Genomic DNA, 16,134 nt, shown 5'->3' with positions numbered 1-16,134 from the left:
GGAGTGGTGTTTCTCAGGGAGGGCCAGACATGTGCATGGGGAAAGCTAACCAGGGAACAAACAACCAACAAACAGTGGCCACCCTCTTCCTCCCACTTCTGCTTCATCTCCATATGGGTGTGTGTGTGCCCCTGGTGCATGTGTGCCCTCGTGCCCCATGTGTGGGTGTGCCCATGTGTGTGCCTGGGGGTGTGGCTTACCTGGGCTGCAGGGCAGATTCTGGTTGAGGCAGGAGATGTATGAGTCATCTCTCTGTAAGATCAGGGAAGACCTGAAGACTACCCAAGCCCATTTTACAGATGGGCAAAGTGAGGCCCAAAGATAACAGAGCCACACCTGTCCCCCACCCATCAGACCTGGGCTGAGGTTGATTTCTTTCTACCCTTTCCCCAGGACTTGAGGAATCTGCAGTTGCTGCTTGGGCAGGGCCTAAAACCTGTGGGTTCCAGGTCTGGCACCAGCTCCAAGTTGGCTGGTGGGTGGATGGAGTATATTGGTCATCTAGTTTCCTCTATCCCATGATTACCTCCCTTACCATCACCTCCACCAGGGCAGGAATCTCTGTTCCATCTAGCTAATGTCTTGCATACTCCGGGATGGGGTGCTCATTGTTTGTCCTGGGAGCAGGCCTTAAGACAATTGGCATAATTCCTCTCCTCCCACTAATGGCCGTGGTGAGACCCACCTCCTGAGCACTCAAAGCCCCACCAAGTTCTGGCCCTGAGGCCGTAGCTCTGGCACCACTTACAGCCTCTCAGTGTCACAAAGCCTCCAGGCCTCACCAGCAACCCTCGGGCTCTTCCACCCTTGGGCTCCAACCACTCAAATTCTCCCTGGAGGGGCTTCCCTGGTGGCACAGTGGTTGAGAGTCCGCCTGCCGATGCAAGGGACGTGGGATCGTGCCCCGGTCCGGGAAGATCCCACATGCTGCGGAGCGGCTGGGCCTGTGAGCCATGGCCGCTGAGCCTGAGCATCTGGAGCCTGTGCTCTGCAACGGGAGAGGCCATGGCAGTGAGAGGCCCACGTACCACAAAAAAAAAAAAAAAATTCTCCCTGGATGAGCCAGGGATCTTGAGACCGCCACTGGCACCCCATTCTCCCATCCCTGGAGGCTTCTCAGCTTAGGGGCAGAGTGGTTTCAGTGGGGCCCCTTCTCGTGCAACATCTGCCCCCCACCTCCTGAGAAAGTCCAAAGCCTGGCTCTTCCCATGCCTACCCTCCCCTGTTCTTTCCACATTTTGTCTGGTTAGTTCCCAACTTGAGCTGCTCCTCCAGAAAGCCTTCCCTGATTGCTCCAGCCCACTCAGCCCTTCCCCCTCTGACCCCACCCTTCAACCCTACTCACCTCCCAGCCTGGGCTCTTTTGACCATCCCATGGGATCAAGGGCTAAGGTCTCTTACCCTCCCATGTCCCCTACAGCCCAGTGCAGGGCTGGGCCCACAGAGGGAGAAGGGACTCACCCAGGACTGGATGAGAGCAGAAGGGACTCACCCAGGAGTGGATGAGGTCAGGCTGGAATGAGGGGCCCCCATTTCCCTCTCTATTTCTCCCTCCTCCCCACTAGCCAGCACTTGCTCCCATAAGGAATGGACACCAGGCAATCCTACTCCAGCCAGACTTGGCGGGGGGTGGGGGGTGGTGGCGGGGGGGGGGGGAGTACGTTACCAGAGTCATAAAATGGTAGCTGCAAAGTTCAGTTTGAAAGCCCAAGGCCTTATCACTCCTGTTTATGGAGCCCTGACCTCAGTCTGTGAAGAGGAAATCTCTGAACAGGGAAGCAAAAAAAGGAAAGAAAACCTCCAGTGTCTCAGAAGAGGAAGTCCGCCCCAAGACCACCCTCCAGGCCTTCCACTACCCCCACCCCCTGGACAGCAGGCACAGGGGCTCCTCACTGGTAGCAGAACTGCTCAGGCCAGTGCCCAGCCCAGGGCAGGGGCGGGAGGTGTCATAGAGAAGGAGCAGACCCACGCCCTGCCCTGGGAAGATTCTCCAGTTGGTAGGGGAGAGCTGAGCCAGTGACCCAGGAGAACCAGCCCAGGTGGGTGTGGGGTGCAGCTGCCCAGAAATGGGGCAAGGGTCGCTGAGAGGAGCAGTCAGGGAAGGCTCCCTGGAGGAGGAAGAGCAGTCCCTGAAGAGTTCAGCCAAATGGTCCAACCTTCCACCTGAGACCATAAAACAACCTCTGTTGGCAGGACCAATGAGCCTGACCCCAGAAAGTGGAGGAAGCCCTCAGCTCCCCCCAGAGACTAGGGTGGTCCTGGGCTTGGGGGACACTTGGTTCCTCTGATTCTTCTCTGAAGCGGGTTGCTGGCCATCTGCTCCTGAAGGCTTCACCTTGCCGTAGGCATGCTGCCCCAGCCCTCTGCTTCCAGCTGCTCCAGAAGCTGTCCATGGCTACCCAGCCCTCCCGGCCCCCAGCAAGCCACCCTATGGGCTTTAGGAAACACAGCTACAGAGGGGTCAGGTCTCCTCCTTAAGTCAAGGGACAACGTCAGTTAGGCCTGCCCAGGGCTCCCCAGGGACTGCACTGGAAGAGCGAGCTCCCTTCAGAGGTTTCCACCCTCCCATGCTCCCCTGAGTCTCCATCTTTCCTGACGTTTCTAGAGCTTCCATGATAAGGAGCCTGAGCTGGGTCCTCCCCTCACTCCATGGCAATGGCCAGTTGACCTGGAGAGCATGTTTCCTTTCTGTGGAAGGGCCTCTGTTTCCCCATCACAAAAGGGAGGGTGAGAACCCTTGGCCCAAGATTCAAGAGAAATGGGAAGAGAGGCCATCTCCACCCTGGCTGGGGCAGAGTCTTCCCACCCACCCACCCACCCCCAGCATCACGACTGACTGTGAAATGGGCTTGGCCGTCCAGTCAGGACTTCAGTGAGACTTGAAGGAGGTGAAAGTGCTGTGTGAACTATGTGACAGGTCTTTCTTTCCTCTTGATCCCCAGCTTGGGAGCCCTAGGGACCCTTCTTCAGCCCTCTCTTGCCCCCCTTGCCCAGAGGCTTCCAGGGCAGGCGGGAGTACTGGGGACAGGGATTAGTGCTTCCTCATGGGCGGCCAGACAGTTTGGGGGGTGAGGCTCCAGGCCCAGGCAGGCAACGGATGGTGGGCCTCCCTGCACGCAGGCAGCCTCATGGCAACCCAGCCTGGGTGGAGCCTGCCACTCGCAGGGGCCCTTCGCTGTGACAGCCCTGGACGTAGATGCAGGAATGGGGCCAGGGGACTAGACAGAGCCCTGTCCCTTTCTCCCTGCTCTTTGTCATCATCCTCCCAGACTCAGCCCTCCCCTCTCTGACTTTCCCAACACAAAGCTGTTCTCATTGCACCCAGGAAAATGTACAATACATGCAAACTCTCCCACATACCTTCGATGTATTTCAGAAGAAAAAGAAATGCAATTTAATCTTTCCATCACATTATGGGGTTTTTTTAACTTTTATTGTGAACATTTTCAAACATATTTTTTTTAAGTGGAGTGAATAGTATAATGAACATGGAAATACCCATTTCTTGGAGTGATGTCAGCAAAATGGCAGGCAGTATAGGAATGTCCTGTGTTTGTCCACTCCCAATGTCTAGATTTGAAAATTATTAACCTTTAACCATTAATATTTGCATCATTTGCTTTTTTTGGCCGAACTATTTTAAAACACATTATAGACATCATAGAACAAATTATTTTAAGATGCATCTCTAAAATCAAAGGATATTTTCCTATGTAACTATGATACCATTATCGCACCTAACAAAATTAACAGGGATTCCTTAATAGTCGATATTCAGATATCCCCCAGCAGCATTTAATCCAGCATCACAAGATGAGTGGTGATATTATCAAGGTGGGAGGGTTGCACCTACTACAAGGACCTTTCCTGCCTGTGCCATGATGGGACTGTACAGCGAGCTGGCAGGTGGGTGAGGGGATGAGCAGGAGGCCTGGAGCAGGGTGGGTGGGCAGGAAGCTGGGCTTCACTGGACAGGGCCCAATCTTATATGCACCTCCTCTCATGTGGTTCATGATGTGAAGGTCCATATCTCCCAGGAAGTGCCTCCCACCATCTTAAAAACAAGTTTTTCCTGCCCAGGGGGTCATCAGAGGAGGAGAAGAGGTCACCAGCCGACATATCGAGGAGTCATGGCTCCCTGTCAGTGCCCTGATCTCTGCCGGTGACCCGACATCAACATCACCCACAGACACCGTGTTTGAAACTGAGTGTCTTTCCCCAGTGGTGCCCAGGATGACTTTCAAAGGACAGAGGATTTAAACCTGAGTCTCTGCCGCCCCAGCTTTGCTGGCCATTCTTGTGGCGATCCTCTGCAAAGAAAGCCTGTAAGGCTTCATGCCCCTCAGTAAACCTTGCAAGAAGGGCCTCTTGAGGGACCAGGTTTAACCCCAGGCTGAATGCCTTTGCTTGCATTCTCCTAGTAATGAGAGCCCTTGCCCTGGTACCACCCTAAGCTGAGGAAAGTTCTTTCTTGCCCCAAACCCAAGCCTGCATCCCAAGCCCTATGTCTCCACTCTTTTTCTTACCCCCCATCCACAAACACCAATTCTCACTCCACCCTCCTACCCCGCCAGAGCTCAGCCTTCCCCAGGACTTGCAGAGACAGGAGGCTTTGGACTATTGGCAAAAGGATGTCAAAATACAGGGAGGGGGAGAGAAATCAGACTGCAGTAGGGGGTAGGGGAAAACCAGGCTTGAGACCTTTCCTCTGGAGGGCACTGCTGCCCCTTGTCAGTGGGCAGGACATTCAGACTGCCTGGGGTTCCGCAGGGCATTCAGGCTGGCGCTAGGCTGGGTCCGGGCATAGACAGCAAGGCAGCCGGGCATGAGGGGCTGGGCTGAGCTGGGGCTTTGGCAACAACTGCTAACCCTTGGCAGTCCCCTCATGTCCCTTACATGTGACCCAACACAACCCTGGATGTAGGTGGTGCTGTCATTGTCCTCATTTTACAGATGAGGTGAGGTGACTTGCCCAAGGCCGCCCAGCCCAGAAGTGGCAGACAGTATGCTTCCAGAACTTGTGGACTTAACTAGGCTCTGCTGTCTTATAAGAGGAGCTACTTCTTCCAAAGTGGCAATGGCATGTCACATGACGCCCTGGGACTTTAGAGGCAGTTTTTAATTAGTGAAATGTACAAATCTGAAGTGATGGCTCAAGGAATTATCTCACACGTGTGCACCTATGTAGCCACCACCCAGATCAAGCTATTATACATTCCCATCAGCCCAACAGACTCCCTTGTGTCTCTTCCCACTAAGATGATAATTTCAACTTCTTTTAGTGCCCTCTGCAAAGCCAGGAGCATGTTTCTCCTGTTTTCCGTGACTGCTGGATCCCATGATTTACCTTACCTTCCTATGCCTGCCCCCATTCTTTCCTCCTTTTACTCCTTCTCTCCTCTCCCCTTCACCTCCTCCTCGGCTACAAGATCTCCATCTCCTTACCAATTCAAACACAAAAGCCGAAATGAAGGGGACAGCGGGGGAAGCTGGGTTGCAGTCCTGAGTGCCTTTGATCACACTGCTTTCTCTCTGGGTCCTCAGTTTCCCCTCATAACTCTTTATTGCCCCTTATTTCAGTGGGGGGCAGGGAGGAGCTTAAATAAATCGTGGGATATGGGATGGTAATGGGAGGATGGTAAATGTGACCCTCCCGAGCCCCCGCTCTCTACTCCCCATTCCCCAGCTTGTTCCAACCATCCCTAGCAGGAAAAAAAAAAAAAGAGCCCTCCTTTGACAAACCTCAGAAGCACAAATCATCCATGGTGGCCCACAGTGCTTGGTAATTTACAGGCAGGAAGTTCTTTCTCCTGTCTCACCTATTCCAGCCTGCTGCATTTTAGACCCCTCTCACAGACTAGCTGCTCCTCAGAGGGACTCATGCGCACCCACCGCCCTGCTTCTGTCTCCCATGGCTTCTCCAGCCGTAGTTCTCTGGCCCTGGGATGAAGCTGGAGGTTCTGATTCAAGACCGGTAGCTGTGGTCTCAAGCTTCCTTTGAGGGGGTTGCGTATGGCCCACAACACCTGAGCTGGCCTCACCCTGTCTCTCTGAGCCCCCAGCATCTAACAGCTACGACTCTCAGCACCTTCACACTTTCCCCCAGAACCGCAGCCTTTGCCCTATATCTCAGGCAGCCCCACGTCAGGAAGAGGAAGCAGGGCCTCTCCCAAGCCCCTCACGGTGGGAATAAAAAGGAAGAGGCCTACTGAGCAAGTGGAATTAACAAGACTTGGCTAATCCACGCCCCCAGCCAGATACTCAGGACTCTCCTACAAACCCCCAGTCAGTCACCTCCCACATCCGGCCAACATATGGCAGGAGACACAGGGTCAGGATTGAAGGAATGCTATGGACTCCTTCACTCTTGCCCGAGTCCCTTCTTTTGGGCTCAGGAACTGCTGTCACAGAGAAGGTATTGGGGCTCCAGTCTGGCCTGAAACTCTCATCTTAAACCAACTGCAAGGTGAGACTGACTTTGAGGCCTGCTTTCTCCTCTCCACATGAGGTGGCAGGAGGCAAGTTGGGAGACCTAGGCAGTGGTGGGATTAGGAAGGGTCTTGAATGCCAGTTTTGATGTCTGGGCTTTGACTCCTAGGACCATCAGAGATTTGATGCAGGAGAACGAGGATGGGGAGACACATTTGACAAAGATCCCTCAGGTTGCAGGTGGTGGGGCTGAGAGCTACTACACTAGTCCAGGCAGAGGTGATGAGGCCTGGCCCCTGCCTACGCCTCCCAACTTGTCTCCTGATGCCTCCAGCGCCCCTTGCTGCAGCCACATCGGGCTTCTTGCAACCTTGAATATATTAGGCATTTTCATGCCTCCACGCTTCTGCACACACTGCTCCTACTTTCTGGAATGCTCTTACTCTACCTCTAATTGTCAAACTCTTACACAACATCAGAGGCCCACCACTACTTCTCATTCTCTGTGAACCCCACACACCAGCTATATCATCCCCTGGAACCCTTCCCTGGGACCGTTAGACTTGGCTACAACTGGCTGGGAATTTTCTAATTTTGTGTGTCTGGAGTCCAGATGGATAATGAGGATGTTTAGAATAGGGAAGTATGTAGAAGAGGAAGTCCATGGTCTGCCTGAATTCCTCAGTGATAAGGGCTAGAGACAGCTGTCCTGGCCCTGTCCTCCAAAGGGCAATGGCTGACCAGATGGCCCAAGACAAGGCCATGGAGAGGGATTGATGCAGTCCAGACCAGTGGCCAGAGACTTAGGTCCCTCTGGAAATGTGCATTGCTGAGTGACCTCCAGTCCCTCTTTGGGTCTCTATTTCCTTTACCCTTCTCCACATGGGGCCCAGCACCCAATTGTGGTGAAAGCAGAACTCATCCTCTAGACCAGTGGTCCCCAACATTTTTGGCACCAGGGACCGGTTTCGTGGAAGACGATTTTTCCACGGACAGGGTGAAGTCGGGGTGGGGGAGATGATTCAGGCAGTAATGTGAGTGATGGGGGGGATGGTTTAGGCGGTAATGTGAGCAACGGAAGCTTCACTCGCTTGCCGGCGCTCACCTCCTGCTGTGTGGCCCGGTTCTTAATCCTGCAGCCCAGGGGGTTGGGGACCTGTGCTCTAGACCACCCTCACTTTATTCAGAGATACCCCCCAGGCTCCCAGGTTATCCCAAGGGCTCCTGCCCTTCCTCTACACACTGCCTCTCAGGAGAGACACTGTGGCTGTGCTGCTGGGGGAGCAGAGTTGCCCAGAGAAGGTGACCCCACACCCCTTCACCCTCAGAAAATAGCAGGCAGAAGCCACCAGGAGCCCTATGATGCCCTCAGTGACTGGAAAATAACTGTGTCCCGGCAAACAGCATGGCCATAGCCCAGGCTTAAGAGGGCTCAGCAAATGAGGGCATCCATTGTCCTGTCTTCAGAGCACAAGTCTGGACTCTTGGTTACAAGGACAGAAAACTCACCTGGCTTAAGCCATACAGAAAGTTATTCAGTCATGTTCCTGGAAGCAGGGCTGATTTCAGGCATGGCTGCGTTCAGGGGCTCAGACAATGTCAAGAGGATCTAGTTTTTCTCTACCTCTTTATCCTTCCTTTAACTGTGTGGCTTCATCATTGTGCTATACTTGGCAACAAGGTGGTGGCGGTAGTTCTAGCCCCTGCATCCTTTGAGGTTTCCAGTCCAGTGGGAGAGAACAAATCCACTTGCCTAATTGCTTAATCCAAGGTCCCAGGAATGAGCTTCCTGGCTCTGAGGAGCCTGAATTAGGCCATGTGCCAGGGACTATGGCCAGGAACACTTTGACTGGCTTAAATCTGGTCGTATATTGACCCCCTGGAAGAGGGTTCATCAGAACCCCATAGACCAAGAGTGGGAAAGGACGTGGTTTTCCAGGTAGAGGTGAGGACATGGCGTCAGAGGAAGGTGAAGGATGGTAGAAGGCAGCAACACAGATGTCTACTACTACCCATTCTGCTTTCATGTTGTGGGGTGATGGCAGCTGAAAATGGGCAGGAGAAGCAGGCCAGGCCAGGGGAGAACCAGAAGGCGGAACAAACCCTGTTGCTGAAGGACAACAAGCTGGGAAGTTACCTTGGGGAGAAACATGCTCCAAGCAAGCAAGAGAGACCAATGGTGGGACACAAACTGGGGTGGCCAATCCCTGGGTTCCTCTCCCAGAAGCCACCTCTGGGATCCCTCTGGCCACCCGTCTTCCCATGCCCCAGCAGGATGAGCCAGACACAGATCCCTTAAGACAAAGCACCATGAGTATTTCCGTCCCTCCTGGGCAGGAGGGGAAGCATGTGACCCCAGCACCCAGACCTCACTCGCCATGAGCCTGGAAGCCACATAGTGAACGTGGGTTCCATCTTGGACCATTAACGCTACCAGCCAATTAGGGTAAAGATATTAGCTGGAAAGTCATTTAAAACTTGGCATATGGAAAGTAACACAGATCTATTGTGGAGCAGGATACGCTTGTTCATATAACTGTTTAAAAGAAAAGATATGAGGGGGCTTCCCTGGTGGCGCAGTGGTCGAGAGTCCTCCTGCTGATGCAGGGGACGTGGGTTCGTGCCCCAGTCCGGGAAGATCCCACATGCCGCAGAGCGGCTGGGCCCGTGAGCCATGGCCGCTGAGCCTTGCGCGTCCGGAGCCTGTGCTCCGCGACGGGAGGGACCACAACAGTGAGAGGCCCGCGTACCGCAAAAAAAAAAAAAAAAAAAAAGAAAGAAAAGACATGAGATTTAAGAGTATGGTCCCTCTTTGGGGTCACATGCTTACAATGGGATTGACTTGTTTAGAACAATGCCAGACGGGGACCCCTTAAAAGAAGGAAATAATGGAAACCCCACTATACCTATGCTCTCCCCACAGCCCTACTGCAAGAAGCCTTTGGGTCAGCAAGGGAGGTGGTTGAGGCCCATTTAGCCCACCAGGAAACTGAGGTCCAGGGAGGTGAAGACCATGTCCCAGGGTGAGGGGGGACAAGTGAAAGAGATGCTGATAAACTCTGATTCTGGAGCAATCTTACTGGCCTCTCCCCACAGCCTGTTGGGACTGTGACATTCTTCTCCCCGGGCAGAGACGAGGAAGCTGATGTGAGGTGGCAGCCACTTCCCTAAAGCCAAAGAGACAGACAGAAGCTGCCACCAGCCCAATGATTCCTTCACGGAGGCCTTTACCCCCCTTCCTCACCCAGTGGCTCCCAAGACCTGCTTTTTCTGGCTGTTCCTGTGCAGCTATCACCCCTACTCACATGTCAGACCCAATGCCAATGTCTCCCTGGCACACAGGTCAGGTCTCACCCCTAATCCCTGGCCAGGGCACAGGGGAGGGGAGGGGAGAAGCTTGGGCTTTCCCATCCCTTTTCCTTACCTCCAGCCATCCTAAAGGGGCCTCTTGTACTTCCTGAGACCTCCCTCACCCTCATTAGATCTGACAGAGCTTCAATTATTCAGAAGCTAAGGAGGCGGGGGTGGGGGGTATCTGGCCAAGGAGGCCCAGAATTCCCTTCCCAGCCTGGTGACCCAGGGGGACTGAGCACAGGCTCCTAGAATGCGGACAGAGGCTGGAAGATGCAGCCAGACTCCTGGATTCCTCCCAGGCCTGGCTCCAAGAACAGGAAGCCAGGGTCCAGCTCATAACGAGGTGACGCCTCCTGGGCCCCACTCATCCATGGAGTCTGAAGCAGTGACTGAGGGCTCCCAACCCAAACTGGAAAGTCCAGTGGGCCAGCTCTGGGCTCTAAGGAGAGGCCCTCTAAACTCTGTCCATAGCCGTACCACCCACAAAGAGACAGTGTTGTTACAGCCATGGTACTGCTAGGACCACCAGGAAACCATGACAGGGCCCTCAAGGCAGACCCCACTTTGGGGACAATGGACAAGAGTTTGGGGTCAGATCTAGGTCAGGGTCAGGCTTCCGTTTAAGGTCGAATTCACTCTGGGGTTGGGATTGGGGTTTAGTCTGGAACTTGGATGAGTCCGGTGACTGGGCCTTGCCTGGCGCTGTGCTCCTGGAGTCCGTGGATGACAAGTAGGCTGTGGATGAGGGTGACGGGTCCCCCTCCCTGTCTCTGTTCCCCAGGGCGGCTGGGAAGTCGGGCTGCAGCAGGAGGAGTGTGACTATATGCAGGTGATCAAGGTACAGCACAACCAGTGCCTGAAGGAGGCCCAGCTGGAGAATGAAACAACAGGTGAGGCCCCCAGTGGCAAGAAGGAGCCCCCAAGGAGGCCCCCTCCCTCACACCGTGAGCCCAGATCCACTCTCAGGTCGAGGCCATCAGATCAAATGGCAGCACCCTCCGGTCTTCACTCCCCAATCCTGTGCTCCCCGCCTTTGGCTCAGCAGCCCTGGGGTGAGAACGGAAGGAAGTAGATGGCTTCCTTCAAAAGTTGCAGCCTGAGCCAGACTCAGAAGGGTGGGCAGGATTGGGAGAAGCAGAGAGGCTGGGAAATTGGAAGGCGCCCAGGCCTACTGCCCGTGGCAGGTGGGGAGCGGCTATGGAGTTCAAGGCTCCCTGTGAGGGAGGAGGAGGGCTGGAGCAGTGGGGAGCCCAGACCAGCTCCGGGCCTCCCTCCCAGAGGTCACCTCCCCGAGGCCGAGCTTACAGCTACGTAGCAGCCTGGCTCAGGAGCAGGGAGCATCTTTCTTCCTGGCTCCCCAGTGCCCCCATCTCCCTGAGGCTGGCAGTTATGCACCCCGTCCTGGGCCCCTCCTTCTGGGCCCTGCCGCCCAGGCTCTCTGCCTCCCGTAGAGGTAGTGAGTGTGTGTATAGCATCACGGATGGCCTCTGCCTCTCCCAGCTCGCAAGGGGGGCCGGCCCTTTGTCTCCCAGGGCCCTGAGACTGCGGCCTGGGTAGAGAGGTGGCCGGACCTGCCTGCTGCCTATGCCCCACCCCCCCGCCAGGGCAGGGAGGCAGGACTAGGCTGCAGACAGGCCTCGGAAAGGCTCCACAGTGGGATCCGGGATCATGCGCAGCCCAGAGAGGCCCAGACCCCAGACTATAGGCCCCAAGGGCAGGCCACCCTCGTGATCCCAATGAGGTCATTGCTGGCACAGGGTGCATGGCAGGTGCCAACACCCTGTCACCAGGCAGCTGGCCCGAGATCCAGAGGAGGGCATGTATGGGTCTGTGGGCGGTGAGTCTGCCCATGACCTTGTGAGAGGCTCTGCGCATGTTCACGCACATCCAGCTGTGTGCTCCTGGCCCCTGTCTGTCTAGGGCTATGGCTGTGCCTCTGGGGCGTGTAGCTCCGTGACTCACTCTGAGTGTCTTTGTGTGTTGGAGGCATGTGTTTGTGTAAGCCTGGACCTGCCTGGATGTGTCTGCCTGGTGTGCTGTGTGTGTGTGTGTGTGTGAGTGTCTGTGGCATGCTCAGTCATGTCTGTACATGTGTGTCTGTGAGTTGTGTGTGTCTCTCTGTGCCTGTGTTTGCTTGTGTCTGGTTTTTCCATGTCCAAGTAAGTGTACATGTATGTATACGTGCGTGTGTGTTTGTGAGTCTGTGTGCCTGGGGGTGCTTGTCAGTGTGCGTGTCTCTCTGTGCACACACGTCTATAAAACGACAAGCGGAGGCCCCCCACCCCTGCCTCGCCACCCCCCACCCCAGGCTGGGCTTTCTTTCCTGTTGAGGTGGCAGCACCCAATGGGCATGTTCAGCCAGCCTGGGCCGTGGGTCTCTGTGGGCCTGATGACGTGTGCGGTGGGACCTGAGTGGCCTCCCTGGGGCAGACACACAGGGAATACTCCCAGGCCCAGCTCACAACCACAGGCCCTCCAGGCGCCCAGCATTTTCTTGCCTGTCACCCCATCTCAGCTTCCCGACCCTGCTGTCTCCAGCAGGACGCCTCCCTGACCACGTGCCCCCTACCAGCCCCTCTTCCCTGGCCCTCCCGCTGCCTGCTGGCCTGCACCCCAGCACAGTTCACAACCCAGGCCTGGTGGTGCTGAGATTTCTTGAGGCCAAGCGTGGCCGCCCTGAGAGCAGAGCCCAGCCTCCCTCCCCTCTGTGCCTCTTCTGGTGAAGCTGAATTCAGGGCCAGAGACCCAGCTCTGAATCCACTCCTGATCTGGACCGCCGCTGGAGATCCAGAGAGCCTGAAGCCTGGCAAGTACCCAAACACAATAGCCGGCCTGCAAGACAGGGTGTGCCCAGCATTGTCAGGGCCATACACACTCCAGCCATGCAAGATTCCTGGAAATGGCACTGAGCCCTTCAGACCAGGCAGAGTGCAAGAGGTTTGCTGGAGATGGAGCGTGTGAACTGGCTGTCCCCCTCGCCAGCGACGTGACGTGGGGCTAGCTACATAATTGCTCTGTGCCTCAGTTGCTCATCTGTAAAATGGGAGGGGGTTAAATAAGTTATTTATGTAAAGAGGGTAGAACAGTGTCTCCCATATATAAAGGCTACATAAATGTTTGCTGTTGATATTATGAACAGGGTCTTAAATCACTAGCAGGATTTGACTGGCTTGAAGAGCAGCTACATGGCCTCCAGAGATGCTGGCACAGGAATGGAGGAGAGACTGGGAGCCAGAGTGAGGCCACAGAAGACTCAGGATAGGATGAGTGGTAGCGGATGAGGTCCCCAAGGCAGGGAGGCTGTGCACTCTGACCAGGCCACGGAGATCCAGGCATTCTCAGCCTTCAGCTGCAGGTGCCACCTGGCTACCGCAGCCCCAGATGGCACCCCTCCCCGCTGTCGGCCCACTTTAGCATTCAGAGGCCCGAGGCTCTTCCCCAGGTGGGGATGTCCCTCCACCTCCTCTTCCCAGGCCCCCTTCTTGGGAACTTGTGAACCTTCGGACCTGGGCTGGGCTGGGTTTGGCCCAGCTGGAGTTGACTTTAGCTCAGGGGTTGGGTTTCCTGAGTAAATCTATGGGACTGGCAGGGTTGCAAAGAGACAATTAAGCCTCCCTCCGGGGACGGCATCCAGAGGAGTCCTTGTTCCTCGGGGCCACCCAGACCCTGAACAGGCAAAACCGTGGCATTTGCATCTGCCTATTAAAGTGGACCCCTAGAGACCCCTAGGGGGTCTGTGCATCCGTCACCAGCCAGGCCTTCAAGGCTAATAGGTACACAGCGGAGAGCTCAGCCTGCGATGCAGGGCTTTCTCCAAACTCACTCCCTAATCACCACCCCTGTCACAATTCACAGTGTGACTGGGTTGGAGGCATCTGTGTTGTATGTGAGTTTTATGAAGACTCTTCAAGAACTAGCTAAATCCCAATATACCCACCACCCTATCATACCCAACAGCTCCTTTTTACAAGAAATATTTTCTAATGCCTCCCTTACTATTATAAAATGAAATTTAGGACACACAGTTTTTTTTTAATGATGTTCTAGTTATAACGTAAAACAAAAATAAAGACACATATAATAAAATACTATGTGTGCTGGAATACTATGTGTACATTCCAGCACAATCACACCAAAAGATAAGAAGACATAGTCTAAAGGTTGTACCTATAAATATAAATTCTGGGAATGTGAGAGCTTTAAACATAGATTGATACATATGCCGGTTGCATCACCGACCCAGGTTCACGGCAGCATTGTCGTAGGTGATTTTCCAAAACATTGAACAGCTCTTAGTGAGAACAACTCTTAGAGCACAACGAAGCCCAGTCTTCTCTTCCTTTGCTTGGCGGTTGCATTCCTGGAAAACTCGTATTGTCAAACCCGTACAATAAGTACCTTGTGTTTATATGTAAAATGGAGTAAGAGTCTAGCCTCTGGTCATTACAAAAGGTTTTCATCTATGCAAACGCCCAGCAACTCATTTGAAAGTCCCAAACACTACACAATTCATCGCTGTGCACGACCATGCAGGATACCTGCCTGGCATCCCTGTCGCCTGCCCATTGAATGCCGGGGAAGGCCCCCCTAGTCTCTGCAACAAACAAAACCCCACCACTGTTTGAAACACACAGGGGGCGCTCTGTCTCTCACCAAGGACCATGGGGCTGTACTTATGCCTCCTTCTCCCCCTTCCCTGTACAGCCTGGACAGGGCTGTGCCTCCCCTCTCAGACTGGAGGCTCCTCAAGGTGGGAGCCTGGAGGAGGAGGAAAAGAGTGGGTGCCTGTGGGCTCAGGCCCCAAGGCTGGAGGCACCTGGTGGCCACGCTGACCCATGTGTCCTCTGCCTTCACCCCACAGGCTGCAGCAAGATGTGGGACAACCTCACCTGCTGGCCAGCCACCCCTCGGGGCCAGGTGGTCGTCTTGGCCTGCCCTCTCATCTTTAAACTCTTCTCCCCCATTCAAGGTAAGAACCCTGGGTTGAAGGGCAGGAGCTTGGTGGCAGGAGTAGAGCCGGCTGGAGTAGGGACTCACCTCTCAAGGAAGTGAGAAGGCAAAGGAGGTGCTCAAAGAGGCTGGAGCAATCAGGGGCGGCTTCCTGGAACAGGTTGCACTGACATTAGTTCTCTGAAGGACTCATGGGATTTGATTAGCTCTTCACAGAAAGATAAGCATGTGGGAAGTTCTCACTAAATATTTGCTCAGCAATTGATAACTGATTGGCTGAGTTATGGCTGCCATGTTCCCATTGTTTTGGGCTGGCCACGAATGAGTCTTTCACTTCTCGGAGGCAATGACCTTTCTGACTTTACGAAACTGACCTTTCTTACACACCTTGTCAAGTTCTGCTTAAGTGAATGTTCACATATAAGGCAGAAAGGAAAAGCAGGAAGCTCTTTAGGAAGTGGGCTGTCTTGCTACCAGTAATTAAAGATGACACAGTAAGTCATCCTTTCATTCAGTGAATGTTCATTAAACACCTACTATGTTGACTGGCACTGAGCTAGACAAGCACAGTGAGGGGCAGAGGGATAAAATGCTCTGTCCTCGGGGAGCTCACGTTCTAGTTGGAGAGGCGTGTAGCAAGAAAACAAATGCATGTATTATAAATGATAAGCGGTGCTGGGAGAGAGAAGAGAGGGAAACAACCTAAGGCAGGCGTCATGGCGGCCTCTCTGAGGAGGTGATACTGCAGCTGCGGTCTGAAGACCTGGGCTGGGAAAGAGCCGCAAAGGTCCTGGCAGGGGGATCGCTCAGAGGATCAACAGCCCATGGGATGAGCCCTGAGGAAACTCAGTGGAGGCCAGTGTGGCTAGAGCAGTGAGCCCAGGGGAGGGAGGAGAGGAAAGAGATAGGCGGGTAGAGGCCAGACCACGCAGGCCTTGAGGACTGACAGGACTTGGGCTTTTCCTAAGTTCACTGAGAAGCCACTGCAGGGGTTAAGCAGGCGACGGAAACAGTCCAGTTCGGGTTTTTAACTGATAACTGGTTTCTGTGCAAAGACAGGATTCTAGGAGTACGAATAGGAAAACCCAACCCCAAGGCAGACGAGAGATGATGATGGTTTGGACTCGGGTGGAGAGCAGGGCAGAGGAGGGAAGCGGGAAGGTGCGGTGGAGGGGGGATAGGACTCGAGTGTGCCCCGCTCAGGTGTGGGTTTGATGAGCTGGGGGAGGACAGAGGGAGGAGCAGGGCTGGGGTGGGAAGGGTTGGTGATGAATGGGACCTAGATAAGGGCTCAGAGGATGAGCAGAAAGTCTCTCACTCCAGGTGGCCTTTGCCCCTCTGGACCTGTTTCCCTATTTGTAAAGTGGGAATGGGAGATGGACCAAATGGTCTCTTTGGAGC

General features: G+C 54.4%; 1 protein-coding gene across 1 annotated transcript in view; it reads left to right on the top strand.

The window, feature by feature from the left end:
* Window positions 1-16,134, top strand: part of VIPR1 (vasoactive intestinal peptide receptor 1) — a 34,608-nt gene that overhangs the window by 2,314 nt on the left and 16,160 nt on the right. Inside the window, exons 2-3 of the mRNA XM_022553827.2 lie at window positions 10,565-10,673; window positions 14,645-14,752. Of these exons, the coding sequence (XP_022409535.1) occupies window positions 10,565-10,673; window positions 14,645-14,752 (217 nt within the window). The remainder of the gene's footprint in view (window positions 1-10,564; window positions 10,674-14,644; window positions 14,753-16,134) is intronic.

The sequence above is a fragment of the Delphinapterus leucas genome, chromosome 10, assembly GCF_059928025.1.
Source record: "Delphinapterus leucas isolate spDelLeu-1000000601 "Yukka" chromosome 10, BTC_Dleu_Yukka2, whole genome shotgun sequence".
Lineage (NCBI taxonomy): Eukaryota > Metazoa > Chordata > Mammalia > Artiodactyla > Monodontidae > Delphinapterus > Delphinapterus leucas.
Note: the sequence above shows the minus strand (reverse complement) of the source record. Positions and strands in the feature narration are given on the sequence as shown.